General features: G+C 45.8%; 1 protein-coding gene across 7 annotated transcripts in view; it reads left to right on the top strand.

Moving 5' to 3' along the window:
• Positions 1–1,104: 1,104 nt before the first annotated feature.
• The window catches only part of PXK (PX domain containing serine/threonine kinase like), a 76,661-nt gene continuing 63,498 nt past the window's right edge, over positions 1,105–14,267 (top strand). Inside the window, exon 1 of one of the 7 annotated variants that reach the window (XM_032647486.1) lies at positions 1,105–1,672. In XM_032647486.1, coding sequence (XP_032503377.1) covers positions 1,571–1,672 — 102 coding nt within the window. In that variant the 5' untranslated portion in view covers positions 1,105–1,570. The remainder of the gene's footprint in view (positions 1,673–14,267) is intronic. The other 6 variants (XM_032647485.1, XM_032647479.1, XM_032647478.1 and 3 more) reach the window with 6 other exon arrangements.

Genomic DNA, 14,267 nt, shown 5'->3' with positions numbered 1-14,267 from the left:
ATGCAGGAGAATTTTGATTATTTTAGGATGTAATCATGAAGTTCCATGTTTCCCTCTTCATATCTCTCTCTCCACTGAGTCTTGGCTTCTAAGTCAGTCTGTCATGGCTACTTGGCCACTTGGAGTTGCCCAACAATCCCCTTAAGCTTGTGATCTGGGGCGGGTACCCTTTAGATACTGTCTGGACTTGTGCTGTGATGTCAGATTGTGGTGGTGGTGTTTCCAAGAAATTTTGTTCTCTTGTCTGAAGTGTAGAAGTTTAGGGAAGATAAATTTAAGAGTTAGAAACTTCCATCCTGAACTGTAGGGAAAGGAAGAAACTAATATTGTCTGAGGTTTTATTATGTGCTGAGCCCCTTCCCATCCTACTGCATTCCTCATATCAACCCTTCCAAAAAGTATTATCTCCATTTTGCAGATGGGGACTGGGGCTCAGAGAGGTTGGGTAATGAATTCAAGGTCACACAGCTGGTAATTCCTGGAGCCCTGAAGATCCTGGTCATCTAATTCCAAGTCTAACTCTCTCCACTGTCCTGGGACACTGCCCGGGGAGACAGCACTGTGGGTGGGCCAGGATTATGGCCTTGGGTTCAGGCAGATGGGGCAAATTTGGGGCTGAGAAGTTGGTGGCAGAGTTCTCTGGCTCTGGGTTTGAGATTCTTGGAGCCAGTACAGTGGGACTGACCACCGCAAGCCTGAGGTTGAGAGTTCTCAAGTTTGAAGGCCTTGTGGGCTGAGCTAAGAGCTGGGGCAAAGGGTAGAGGTTGGGAGTTTGTGGACCAATACCCAAATTTTAGGGTCCCCAGTTCAAAGAGCTCTGGGTCTGAGGGTGCTGGAGTCTTAGGGCTCCAACTCTGGGGTCCAATCTTGAGGGCCCAGCTGTTAGGTTCTTGGGTCTGAAGAGCCAGGTTCACGAGTTCCCCATAAAACCTGAATCTGAGGGATTTGTTTTAGAAAGTTTCTGGGTCTGCAGGGCACAGACTGAGGGTCACATCCTGAAGCCCCTTTTTTTCTGGGTCTTAGGGTCCTTGGACCTGGGAGGCCTGAGTGGGAAAAGTCCAGTTGTAAAGGTCTCGAGACTGAGAGTCCAGCTTCTGAGGGCCTAATGCGAAAAGCCCATCAGCGAGAGGCTTGGGATCTTTGCGCCTGAGGGTTCCCGACCGCAGGGTTCCTGACCGCAGGGCCCCAGACGCGGTGTTTTCGGCTCTGAGGACCTCTGGAGGTGATGATGGCTTAGGGTGAATTGCCCCGAGATCTGAGGCCCGGTGCTAAGGGTACCGGGCCTGCGGTGCGGCCACGTGGAGGCGCGGGTCCAGGGCAGCGGTGACTGCGACAGTTTGGCGCTAGGAACCCGCGGGAGGCGGCGGGGCAAAGGGTTGCCGGTGTTGACAGCAGCGGCGGAGAGGCAAGATCGGCGCTAGGACCCCGAGGGCCCGGCGGGCGGCGGCGGCGCGTGGGGCGGCGCGTGTTGACAGCGGCGGCAGCGGCGGCGGATCCCGGCGGGCGACGGGAGTCGGCGCCTCTGGTTCCTGTCCCTGGTCCCGAGGCGGTGGTGGACGGGCGTTCCGGGATGGCCTTCATGGAGAAGCCACCGGCCGGCAAGGTCCTGCTGGACGACACGGTGCCGCTGACAGCAGCCATCGAGGCGAGCCAGAGCCTGCAGTCCCACACGGTGCGCGGCCCGGCGGGCGGGCGGGCGGGCTGGCGGCGCGGGGCGGCCCCGGGCCCTGAGAGGGCTGCAGGCGGCCGGGCGGGGCCCGGGGCAGGGGTCGGCGGCCCAGGCCGAGATGGCTCTGGCGTGACGTCGTTCCTGGGCCAGGGTCCCCGGGGCCCAAGCGGTCGCTGAAGTCCGGAGGGGTCGAGGGTGGGAACCGCAGCCCCGTGGGCCAAGGAGTGGGAGGGGCTCGGCGGTGCCCTGGAAAGGGACTCCGAGTTGGGGGAGGTGTTGGATTCCCGGGCCCACGTCGGCCCGGCGGAGTAAAGAGACCACTCAGGACCCTCTCATCCGTTTCTGCCCACCGCCAGCCATCTCCTCCTCTTTGGGGCCAGTTTCCCTCCTTTAGGCTGGGGATCTCAGTGGTGGGATTGAGGGTGTGCCAGGCCAAATGGAAGTGTGACTTTAGAGCCTACTTGTTGGGATAGCTGTGGCCGGGGTCTGCAGCCCCATTTCCAGGTCAGCTGTTTGACCGAGGCACGGGGAGATGGTGAGGGAGGCAGTCAGGGCTCCTGCTGAGGCAGGTGTTTGAAATTGCTCCTTCCCTCCTCCAACTTGCTCTTTAGCAGGCAGTGGTAGTAGTCATTTGAGTTTAAAATACACTGGAGTAGCATAAAGGAGTAGTAGGTCCTCATAGTAAACACAGGCAGAGTTGATTTCTGTTACATATAGGGTCTTTTATGGGTCTTTAAAACCGTGGTTGTTTTCATTTACCTGTACCTTTTTTTTGAAAAGCACAATATAATTTACAAGTAATAAACCCAGAAACCAGCAAAAACACAGGAGCTGCCAGCCAGTGGGACTTTGTTTGGGAAATAATGAATGGGGAGAGAGAGATTCCTTAAATTGTAATGTTTTGTTAGGTTCCCAAATCAGATTCTGGCTCAGAGGCTTGTTTGTTTACCATTGCAGGGCGTTTGGGGTTCATCATCTGGAGGCTAAAGCCCCACAATAGTCTTCTGTTTCTCTTTTTGCTCAAGCTGTTCTGGCGACTTCAAAGAGACCTTTTATTCTGTTGTATTAAAGTGAGACTTTTTTTAACCTCAGTTTCCTCTTCCGACAGCCATGCTTTGTAGGGCTTGGATTGTTCAAAGTGTTCATTTCCAGTTAGGAAAATGATCATACATTTTCTTTCGTTGTGCATATCTTTAATCCTGTTCTACAGACTTGTGAGAAGGCACCGTATAGGACAGAAAGGAGTGGGGTTGAGTCTTTTAGGCTTATTTGGTACTGAAAATCCAGAGAGAGAAGCTTGTAAATGCTCACAAACCACTTCTTCCAGAAAGCATTTCATGATGGCCACTGCCCCAAGCCATGTGCTCACCTCCACCTTAACCTTGATCAGTTTATTCTGTATTTACTTCTTTAGTTTACGTCTCCACCAGGCTGCGAGAGGAGCAACACTTTTGTGTTCATTTTAGGGTCCCAGTTCCTGGCGTCTGATAGGATTTCATGTGTTTTTGAATGAATAAATAAATGAGTTATAACCTTACTTCGTCTTTTTTTCTGTTTGTGTAAAATGGTAGTGATAAAAATTGGAGCAACATGACATCTGAGGTTCTGCGTTAAAGGGTGAGTGCTGCAGCAAGGTGGTGAAAGATGTAGTAAGATTCCATTTTTATTGCAGAGATTTTCTTTAAGAAATAAAGTAAAATAATTTAGGGTAGAGAATGGCAGTTCCTATAATGATGACTGAACACAGACAGTGACTCACAGGAGACACATAGAGGCAGATGTGGTGGAGTAAAAAAAAATGCAGCATTGTCTTGCATAATTTTTGACTGTTTTGTGTTCTTGTCATTTTAGCTGTAAAATCTAAGAGTGAAAAGTATTGCATCAGCCCTGAACTTTATTGAGAAAATGCTATGTGATACAAACTTTTTGAACTATTAGTGTCATAAGAGTAAGTCCCTTTAGAACAGGAACTGTTGGAAATTGTTTTGGAAAGAAGTAGTTGCTAAGAGTGGTCTACAGAAGAAAAAGGCATTGTTTTCTGTTGGGAAGGTTGAAGATGGCTTTCTGGCTTGTTAGCTGAAGGGAGATGGTATCCCCAAAGTCAGAGGACTGTCCTCCCTTTCAAATGCCGAATCTCTAGGAAGTTGCTCCTTGGCTGTAGGACAGAAACCTACAGAGAGGGTACATAGTGGACATCCTTTGGGTTGGAAGAGGCAGGACCTTAACATGGGTTTGGGCTGACGCTAGTCATGTGATATCATTGGTTGGGCAAGTCACTTAACCTTTTTTGATGTTTAGTTTCGTCATCTGTAAATGGCAGTAATAAATGCCTGCCCTGACTGTCATCCACAGTTGTTACAAAGATCAAATGAAATAATCTTTATGAAGTATTTGTAAAGTGCATTCCTTCCTTCTTCCATCTATTCACTTTATGGCGCCATATATGCAAAGGATTAAACACATTAATGCGTTTTTATTGCAAGTAAGCGCATTTCTGTCCGTGGTTGCTTTCATTTATCAAGGTTGTTTAGTCTTGGGAAACAGGATTTATAGCAGGAAATTTTTTGTTACCTATGATTTAGGATTTTTGGACATGGGAGAGGAAAATTCTGTGGATTGGAAAATACAGGTGCCAGAAGGATGAAGGGAACACAAGGTCACCACCAGAAAGGCATATTGGGATAAGCAGCTGACGGAAGGTGCAGGTTCGTAGGTGATTCTGTGCCTGAATGTGGCTTGAATGATTTTATTTTGACTTTTATGGAGCCCAAATAATTTAGCTTCAGGAAATAGACCAGGCCTCTGCTGCAAGGAAATGAAGCTTCCATAAAATAAGAAAGGATGGTATTTAGGGATGCTTTCAGTAAGGGGAATGGAGGGTGGGGGGCATGGAAAGGGAAGGATTTTCCTGATAAAAGGGATTCTGGTAAAAAGCCACACAGTAAATTATGGGAAACTTTGGGAGCATTAAGAATGAAGACAAGGAAATATGTAAGTTCTTGACTAAAAGGGAAAACTTTTAAAGTCAGTAGACTGAAGAAAAATGCTTACTTAGCTGAAACAGAAACCAGAGGAAGCTGCCAGTTTTGGAGAAGGTTGTTATCAAATACACATATCTGGTTTTTGCTGGTGACTGTGCTGTAGTGCCATAGCTCTTAATCTCCATTTCCTCCTTTTTAGGAAGGAAAAAGTTTCTCGGAGGTTCATCTGAATCAGGGCCCATTGATTCTGTGTTTGGTGCATTTTGTTCTTGAGAAACAAAAGAAAATTTCAGTGGTATTTGAGGCATAACAGTATTTTAAAAGTCTGTGGAAAAGATAATATTTCATGTTAAGATCTTTACTGAAAGTGGATCTCACCTTGAGCCTTTGATTTTGGAAACTGCATTCCTGCAGTTTGTTTATTCAACAATAATTCAACATTGCTTCACCAGAAATGTACTGAGCACCTAGTTGAGTGCCAGGCAGAAGCTGGAGATCTGGTGGTGAACTCAACCGCTTCTGCTTTCATGGAGCTTTGTTCTATGGGATTCTGAGATCTTCTGTCTTCCAAGGTGTATACAAGTCAACCAGAATCTTTACCTGTCATAACACAGATACTTTAAAGTTCCTTTTGTGGCTTGGTTTAATGAGCTTCAGCCTCTTCATCAGTAACCTTTTTTAATAGTCTTTTAAACTCTATTCACATATCACTAGAATACCTGTTCAAATGGGATGCCAAAACAGGAGATGTCGTTGCCTTAGAGATCCTGACATTTTAAGGCAATCCAGTGCTCAATATCAGAATCCATCTCGGCTTCCTTTGGAGATGCTGTTTGGAGATTTCTTTCAAATTCCAATTTATACTGAATATTTTGAAAGTTTTTTTGAAGATGTGTGCCTAGACACATAGAGACAGTATGGTAGTTAACTTGCAGCACTTGTACCCATTGTAAGAAGATAACAGTAGTGGTTTTCTGGGAATCTAATTGCTGGTCTTCCACTTGGTTATATATTTTTCTCCGCCTGTCCTTGAAACCCATGATGGGTGCAGCTGGAAAGCTGACTTGGAAGCTTAGAGACTGGTAATTCGTTAATTTGTAGAGTCAGTCTCTTCTTCATTCTCTTCCTATTGAAGAAGTCAGTTTTTTCGCAGCTTCATTTAGAGGCTGAGGACTCAATTCTCCTACATCACCTCTTTTGAGGAGTATCCCACTAGAAAGGTTTCCTGTTGTGGGAATACAAATAAGAAACTGGCTGTAGTTACTAGAAGGAAATGCAGGATTCTGGGGCTGAGGTTTATTTTATGTGAAAAGATAATTTGCTTTGTTCCCCCGGGGGCATAGTGGAAACAGCCACCCATGTGTACACAGCTTCCCTGTGGGTTGTGGTCTTGAGATTGTTCAAAATACAGGCTGTTGATTGGATGCCTAAATGGGTTCATTTGGGGCAAGTTAAGCAAACCCTCTGTTCTCCACTGCAGGCAGGTATTGCTAGCAGTTGCCGGGGCAGCTTCACATGAAATGAAGCTCCTTTCAGTCCCACCCTGAAAAGGGCAGAGCTGGACCCAGACGTTGTTTTAGAACTCATAAGTGTGTGGGGCGTTGTGGAGGGAGAGCAATAGGCTTTTCCCGTTGCTCTCCCGTGAGCCTGGAAGTCATCCTTGTCCGTGACTTTTTTCATGGGTGACATGCACATGATTTGGGGAAATTAAGGTGTGCCTCTACTTCAGAGGTGATGATGGGGGCCCCGTTTCTTCAGTTTGAAACTTTTGACTCAGGGCTTAGGAACAAGTACTTCACCTTGGGTAAATACTCCGACCTCAGCCGGGGGAAGAGTCTATGCAGGTTGGCCATTTTGTCTCTGGCTGACTTTCTGACCACCAAATTTGAGGTAAATTTGGCCATTTCTAGCTAAACGTCAAGATATCACATGTTTCTTCTTGCTTAGTAAAAGAGCACAGTTGAAAGCAAAAGGGAATTCTGCTGTCTTCAAATAATACAGTAGTCACATTTTGGTGGCTAACAGGTATTTATTAACATAATGTTAGCTTGGGGAATCCACTGCAGAGTAACAGGAGTCTTCCTGGAAAGTTGTTTGTGTAACAGCTTTATATAATTCACATACCGTACAGTTTACCCATTTATGGTATACAACTCAATGGCTTTTAGTATATTCACAGAATTGTATATCTGTCGCTATACTCAATTTTAGAACATTTTTGTTACCCTGAAAAGAAGCCGCCAACCCCTTAACCCTCAGCCTGGAAAGTTTTATAACATTGCAGGATGCTAACCTCGGGATATATTCTGAGTCCTTTAGCTCTTTGGGTCCAGCTCATTTAAGGATCTCGTCAGAGGGACAAATTCTCCATAAACAGTCATACACACGTTTATGTGACCTCTCAGAACCTCACTGACCTGAAGCCTGCTCTTGGGCTGTGGATCTTCAGGCTGGAATCACTGGAAAAATCTTGAAAACTGTAAACTTGGAGAGTTACTTATTTCAATTGGTGAGAGATGTGCATCTAAAAAAATGTGCTGCACTACCACATATACCCTTACTTTTTTTTTTTTTTGCCACGCCCCACAGCTTGTAGGATCTTAGTTCCCCGGCCAGGGAACCTGTGCCCTTGGCAGTGAAAGCTTGGAGTCCTAACCATTGGACAGCCAGGGAATTCCTACATACAGCCTACTTTAAGAAAACCCACTGCAGTTGACCCTTGAACTACACGGGGGTTAGGGCACCAGCCCTCCTTGCAGTGGAAAATCTGCATGTGACTTTATAGCCAGCCCTCTGTATTGGAGGACTCAACCAACCACGGGTGGTGTAGTACCGCAGTACATATTTACTGAAAAAAATCCCCGTGTAAGTGGACCTGCACAGTTCAAACCCCTGTTGTTCAAGGGTCAGCTGTATCTAGAACAGTAGATGAATTATGTCCTGTTAGTGTGAAGAGTTGCTCTCAGTCACAGCCTGCCTGGGGCATGTAGGTGTGCATGCCAGGTGACTTAGACAGAGTGCACAGGGGAAGGAAGGGCAAAGGGCGCTGTGCTGGAAAGCCCGGGCCTTGGATCTGCCTCTTATCACAGCACTTCTGTTTATGATATCCAAACAAGGCTGCCCACATTTCTTTGACATGGCTCATCAGAAACAGGCCATTTCTCCTCATTAATTCAGCTGAGGCTTTTTTGGGGTGCTGGGAGGAGGGAGTGAATGGAGGATTGCTATGGGACAATCCTGAATCAAAAAATGTCTGAGGACCGCCTGCAGATGTGAAGGGGAAGGAGTGTTCATCCATCCTTCCTTGGAGCCTGCCCTTGCCCAGGGGACAAGTGATTTCTTGGCAGGGGCTTCAGTCCTTCAGGCTTTGCTCTTTGCAGAAGCAGAGGGGAATGAAACCCGAGGCGGGCCTACTCACATCAGACCTCTAATGTCAGGGTAAGGGTCTGGCCAGTGCGATGGCACCCACTGACCCAGCAGAGCACAGGGAGTGGCTGGGGGCCCATTGTCATGCTCTGGGCATCTCTGCCTGTGACCACACTCAATAGCAGCCTTGCGCTCATTTGTCCCATGGGTCCTTCTCGAGCTCCGGTTCTTTCCGGGCAGTGTGGTCAGCTCTAGGGATGCAGTGGGGAGAGGCCCTGCTCTTGGTGCTCTCAGGCTTTTGAGGGTGGAGAAGTGGGTCTGCACTTGGAGGGCACACCTCTGCCCCTTCCCAGTCCTTAGATGGAAAGGGCCACATGGACCTCTTGTTCTGCCCATGTGGATGCCTTTTTCTTTGAGGTGTTTTTTTTTTTTTTTTACTCTGAAATCCAGCCTTTCATGTCTATGTATTGCTATTTTGATTCAGTTTCAAACCATGTTCCTGCCACATAGATAGTAAGCATTCAGTAAGTATTGTTGAATGCGTGAGTTTGTTGAGTGAATGCATTTATTCAAGGCACAGCTCAGGAAACTGCTACCCACCATCTTACCTACCAAGCTGAGTGTGATTTCCTTCCTCTGAAATTCCCATTCAGTTTTATTTGTCCGAAAGTTGCAAGCATTTTACACACTGATTGTTTCTTATTCCCTGTTTTCTATTTATACCCTCCCTTTCCAACACACGTGAAACTGTAAATAACTTGAGGAGGGGGCAGTGCCTTAATGATCTTGCTTAATCTCTCCAGCCTCAGTTTCTTCATCTGTGAAGTGGGGATAGTAAGAGGATGCTAGGGCTGCTGTGAGGATTAACTGAGCTCAGACACATGGGGCGTTCTGAACAGAGCTCAGCACACAGATCTCACTGTTTTTGTTGTAGTTTATTACCTCTGTATTTTCTAGAGCACTAATAACTTTTTAGGCACTAGTACTTTTTAGGTGTTGAATGGAAAAAGGAAAATTATTTATTTAAAAGTATGCCTCACTGTCAACTGTGACTGCTAACAAATAGCAAAAAACCCAGTGACATCTCAAAGAACACTCCCACTGCCCTGTCACCCTTGCTCGTTTTCCCCTTTTACCCTGGAGGGACACGCTGTGACAGCTAGGCTCTGAGATATAGCACAGGGTCCCCTGCCTGGCAGCAGAGCTGGCTGTTGGTGTTCAAAGGTGGCAGAAGAGGTGGAAGAGGCAAGTGGGCAGGCCACGGGCTCAGCTGCGGGCCTGGCAGAGGAGCTCCCATAGGCCAGGCCTGAAGGGAGGAGACCCCTGGCCAGTGCCCATTTCATCTCCTCACATCCCAGCTTTTGTTCATCGCCAAAGGAATCCCAGTGTCAGTTCGCACCACTTGACCTCTGGCAGCGAAGTGAAAAAATAAAATCACCCTCTGCGTTGTTCTTTTTCCTGCCACTTCCTCTGACAAGTGACCATGCTAATTGACATTTGTGGGGGTAGGGGACAGCTGACATGTTTCAGAACGCTGCTTCCTGAGAAATGCATTTATATTCTATGTGGCCCAGCTGTCTTCCTTTCCCTAAGAGGAGTGCAGTCAGGCTGTGGGTGTATATCCTGGGCTTGGATGCAGTCTGCTCTATGAATGAAGCACACAGTTTCTGCCGTGTCAGAAAGCCTCTAAGATGTTGGGAACATTAATGAGCATTTATGAAGAGTCTTCTGCGTGCCAAGCACTGTGCTGTGTATTAAAGTAAAAAGATGAATGAAATAGGGAGCTTATATCCTGGTGGAGGTGGCAGACCTCTAAACCAAAGAAGAAGTAAGGTATTGAAAGTGTCAGTCTGGAAGGATTGGGACTTTGGGATTAGTAGATGTAAACTATTATATATAGGATGGATAAACAACAAGGTCCTACTGTATAGCACAGGGAACTATATTCAGTATCTTGTGATAAACCATAATGGAAAAGAATATGAAAAAGAATATATATGTGTATGACTGAGTCACTTTGCTGTACAGCAGAAATTAACACAACATTGTAAATCAACTATACTTCAGTAAAATTAAAAAAAAAAAGAAAGAAGGTACCAGTCTGCCCTGGAGCAGGGAGGGCAAAGTGGGCGTGGCTCCACCCAGGTCCTCCTGGGGGAACTAAGAAAGGCTTAACAGAGCCTTTCAGAGAACTTGTTCTAAATCAGCACTCCCCAGGCCTTTTTTTAAAAAATACATCTTTATTGGAGTATAATTGCTTCACAGTGCTGTGTTAGTTTCTGTTGTCCCAGGCCATTTTAACTGATATATATATATTTTTTCATTATTTATTTATTTATTTGGTTGTGGCAGGCAGGCTCCTTAGTTGCAGCAGGTGGGCTCCTTAGTTGTGGCTTGCCAGCTCCTTAGTTGCGGCATGCGAACTCTTAGTTGTGGCATGCATTTGGGATCTAGTCCCCTGACCGGGGATCAAACCCGGGCCCCCTGCATTGGGAGTGTGGAGTCTTATCCACTGTGCCACCAGGGAAATCCCTCCCCAGGCCTTTTTTTTTTTTTTGCTGTACGCAGGCCTCTCACTGTTGTGGCCTCTCCCGCTGCGGAGCACAGGCTCCGGACATGCAGGCTCAGCGGCCATGGCTCACGGGCCCAGCCACTCCGTGTAATGTGGGATCCTCCCGGACCGGGGCACAAACCCGCGTCCCCCGCATCGGGAGGCGGACCCCCAACCACTGCGCCACCAGGGAAGCCCCCCAGGCCTTTTTTAACTTGCAAGCTCTTTTTTTTGCGGTACGCGGGCCTCTCACTTTGTGGCCTCTCCCGTTGTGGAGCACAAGCTCCGGACACACAGGCTCAGCAGCCATGGCTCATAGGCCCAGCCGCTCCACAGCATGTGGGATCTTCCCAGACCTGGGCACGAACCCGTGTCCCCTGCATCAGCGGGCAGACTCTCAACGACTGCGCCACCAGGGAAGCCCTGCAAACTCTTTTCATAGTAATAATGAATTGTGAAAACCTCCTCTGGAAGTGATTTTAAATTTAAAAAATATTTTATTCAGATTAGCACATTTTTGAAAATTATATTAATGTTTGGAATCAGAATTATACTGGTTTCTGAAATCTTACAGACAGTAAGAATTGTGATAAAGTGAATACAACTTAAGGCACCGATAAAGAGCTTTTTCAGACAACTTGCAGAATAACCATTTTTATGATGATTCGCACTTCCTGTATTTCTCACTAATTTCTCACTAACTCATATTTTGCCATTGGCATTCCTTAAGCCTGCCTTTAGTCATGGTCCATTATGGGTGTAAATGAAAACATATATGACTAAGAACAAAATAATTTTAAAAGCTATGTAATGGTCAAAACCATGATAAACCAACTAAATGATGAGCACCCTCATCTGATCTCTGTGGTGCCTCCTGTACTTCTTGCATGCACACTTGGAGGCTCTTTGCCTGTTTTGAGTTAAAGGGAGAAAATATTTAAATAATTATTTATTGACAGATTTTTTTTTAAGTAGAAATAGAAACAAGCCTTGTAGCCTTTAACACATAAATTCTGCAACACTTTCCAGAGCCCCTAACTGTTCATCTTGTTCCAAACTCTTACTAATCCACCGTAAGGATCTCAGTTTAAAAAAAACTAAAGAATAAGCAGCTATGTTTTCTGAGGTCAGGATGCATTTGCAGGCTGCAGGAGGTCATTCGTTCATTCAGCTGATACTGCTGTGAGTATGCCCCTGTGTTCCTGGCACTATCCTAGGCACTTGGGATGTAGGTCTAAGCAAGATAGATTTGGTCCCTGCCTTCATTTGTTCATTCATCCCACAAGGATTTGCTATGGAGGATTCTGGTGTGGAGTAAAAGATGGAAAAGGGGGACTTCCCTGGTGGTGCAGTGGTTGGGAATGCGCCTGCCAATGCAGGGGACGTGGGTTCGAGCCCTGGTCCAGGGAGATTCCACATGCCCTGGAGCAACTAAGCCCGTGCGCCACAACTACTGAGCCTGTGCTCTAGAGCCCGTAAACCACAACTACTGAGCCCGCACCTAGAGCCCACGCTCCGCAACAAGAAAAGCCACTGCAATGAGAAGCCCACGCACCGCAACGAAGAGTAGCCCCTGCTCGCCACAACTAGAGAAAACCCGTGTGCAGCAACGAAGACCCAACGCAGCAAAAATAAATTAATTAATTAAAAAAAAAAAAGATGGAAAAGGGAGACTAGAGCCAATTGTGGGGTGCTTTGGATGCCAGGCTAAGGGATCTGAATGGCAGTGAGGGGGCTTGAGCATATATGTGGCAGAAAGTGGTATTTTAGGACGCTTAATTTGCTGGTGGTGTTCGAGGTTCAGTAAAAAGGGTGAGGGAAGGGGAGAAGAGAGTCCAGGGTGATAACGAAGCAGTGCAGTTAGAAAGGCCACATCTCAGGTCAGTGGCAGAAAGGAGAGAAGGTAGAAAGAGAAGGAGGAGCACATCAGAGGAAAAGTCTGCTAGGTAGGGGCCGGGAGGGAAAAATAGGCACTAGAAATGATTAGAGAAATAGTACAAGGTAAGCAAGGGGTACCTGGTCTTCCCAGGAAGATCGTCAGTCTAAGTTTGGTTTTAGACAATACTTGTCATGATAACAGCTAACATTGTTTAAGCACTTATTATATACCCTTCCCTGTGCTAAGTGCTTTACATTACTTATTTGATAAGTTTTGACAAATGTAAATGTAACCACAGTGTAACGTTTTCATCCCTCCAGTTATTTCCTTGGTCCTCTTTGCAGTCAGTACTTTTCCTCTGCTCCCTGGCAGCTACTGATCTGCTTTCTCTTACTATTGTTTCACCTTTTCTAGAATGTCATATATAAATGGAATCTTGTAGGATATAGTCTTTTGTGTCTGGCTTCTTTCACTTAGCATAAAGCTTTGAGCTTCCTCCGTGCTGTTGCATGTTTCTTTTTATTGCTGAGTAGTATTCTACTGTATGAATGCACTACAGTTTGTTATCCATTCACCAGCTGGAAGACTTTTGGGTTGTTTCCAGGTTGGGGCTGATTATGAATAGAGCTGCTGTGAACATTACAAGAAATGAAAGTAGACATACTTTCATTTCTCCTGGGTAAATATCTAGGAATGGAATTGCAAAGTCATATGCTAAGTGAATATTTAACTTTATAAGAAATTGCCAGACTTTTCTGGATTCTCATTTGATTCTCATAACCACTGTGAATTGAGTTTGTTATTTTTCCCATTTTTCAGTTGGAAAAAAGTAAAGTGCAAAGAGGGTACGTAACTTGCCCCAGGCCATAAGACTGGGGGCAGCAGAACGAAGGTTTGTATGATGCTAGTGGACTTTGAATGAAAGAGATACCAGTCGGGAGCCTTAGCCAACATGATCTGTTATTACGGCCACACCAGTATGATGGCTCCACAAAGCCTAGGCCTAGCCAAGGACAAGTTAGCGGTCCTTCCCTGAGCCGCAGAACCAGACACGGAGTTGGGTGACTATTTTCTCGTTCCTCCATTCTGGCTGCTAGGAGCGGAGTTAACTCATTACATATAGTGGAGGCCTTAGGGCAGTGCTGTCCAATGGAAGTATAATGCAAACCATGTGTGTAAATTAAAATTTTCTAGTAGCCCACATTAAAAACGTATAGAGAAACAGGTGGCATTAATGTAAATAATATAGCCTACTTAACCCACTATATCTGAAATACTGTCATTGATTATATGTAATCAATATAAAAATTATTAATGCATTTTACATTCTCTTGGTCATATGAAGCTTTTGAAATCTGGTGTGTATTTTCCAGGATTAGCCTCATTTCAGGTGCTCAGTAGCCACACACTGCTTGTGGCTACTATACTGGACAGCACAGATGTAGACATTAAAAATGTCCAGAGGCACAGTTACTAAAATGGAAAAAATTCACGTTATATTAAATGGGGAAAAAGCAAGATTTAACACTATGCTTAGTATGCTTACATTTTCATAAATATCTGTTTATATCTGCAAATAAGTAGTCTATAATGGTACTGTAGCCACTGGACTACTTAAATTTGATAAAATTTAAAATTCAGTTCCTAAGTCACACAGGCCACCTGTGCATAGTGGCTGCCATATTTGACCTCACAGCCTTAGGTCATTATTTTCTTCAAACCGTTGACCTGATTGGGGAAGGCTGAGCTAGAGAGTAGAACCTTTCGGTCTGCATCCAGTGGAGCTTTGTGACCATTGAGATCCAGAACCGCCGTGGTTTT

This window comes from Phocoena sinus, chromosome 11, assembly GCF_008692025.1.
Source record: "Phocoena sinus isolate mPhoSin1 chromosome 11, mPhoSin1.pri, whole genome shotgun sequence".
NCBI classification, from domain to species: domain Eukaryota; kingdom Metazoa; phylum Chordata; class Mammalia; order Artiodactyla; family Phocoenidae; genus Phocoena; species Phocoena sinus.
This window is presented reverse-complemented; position numbering and strand designations above follow the sequence as displayed.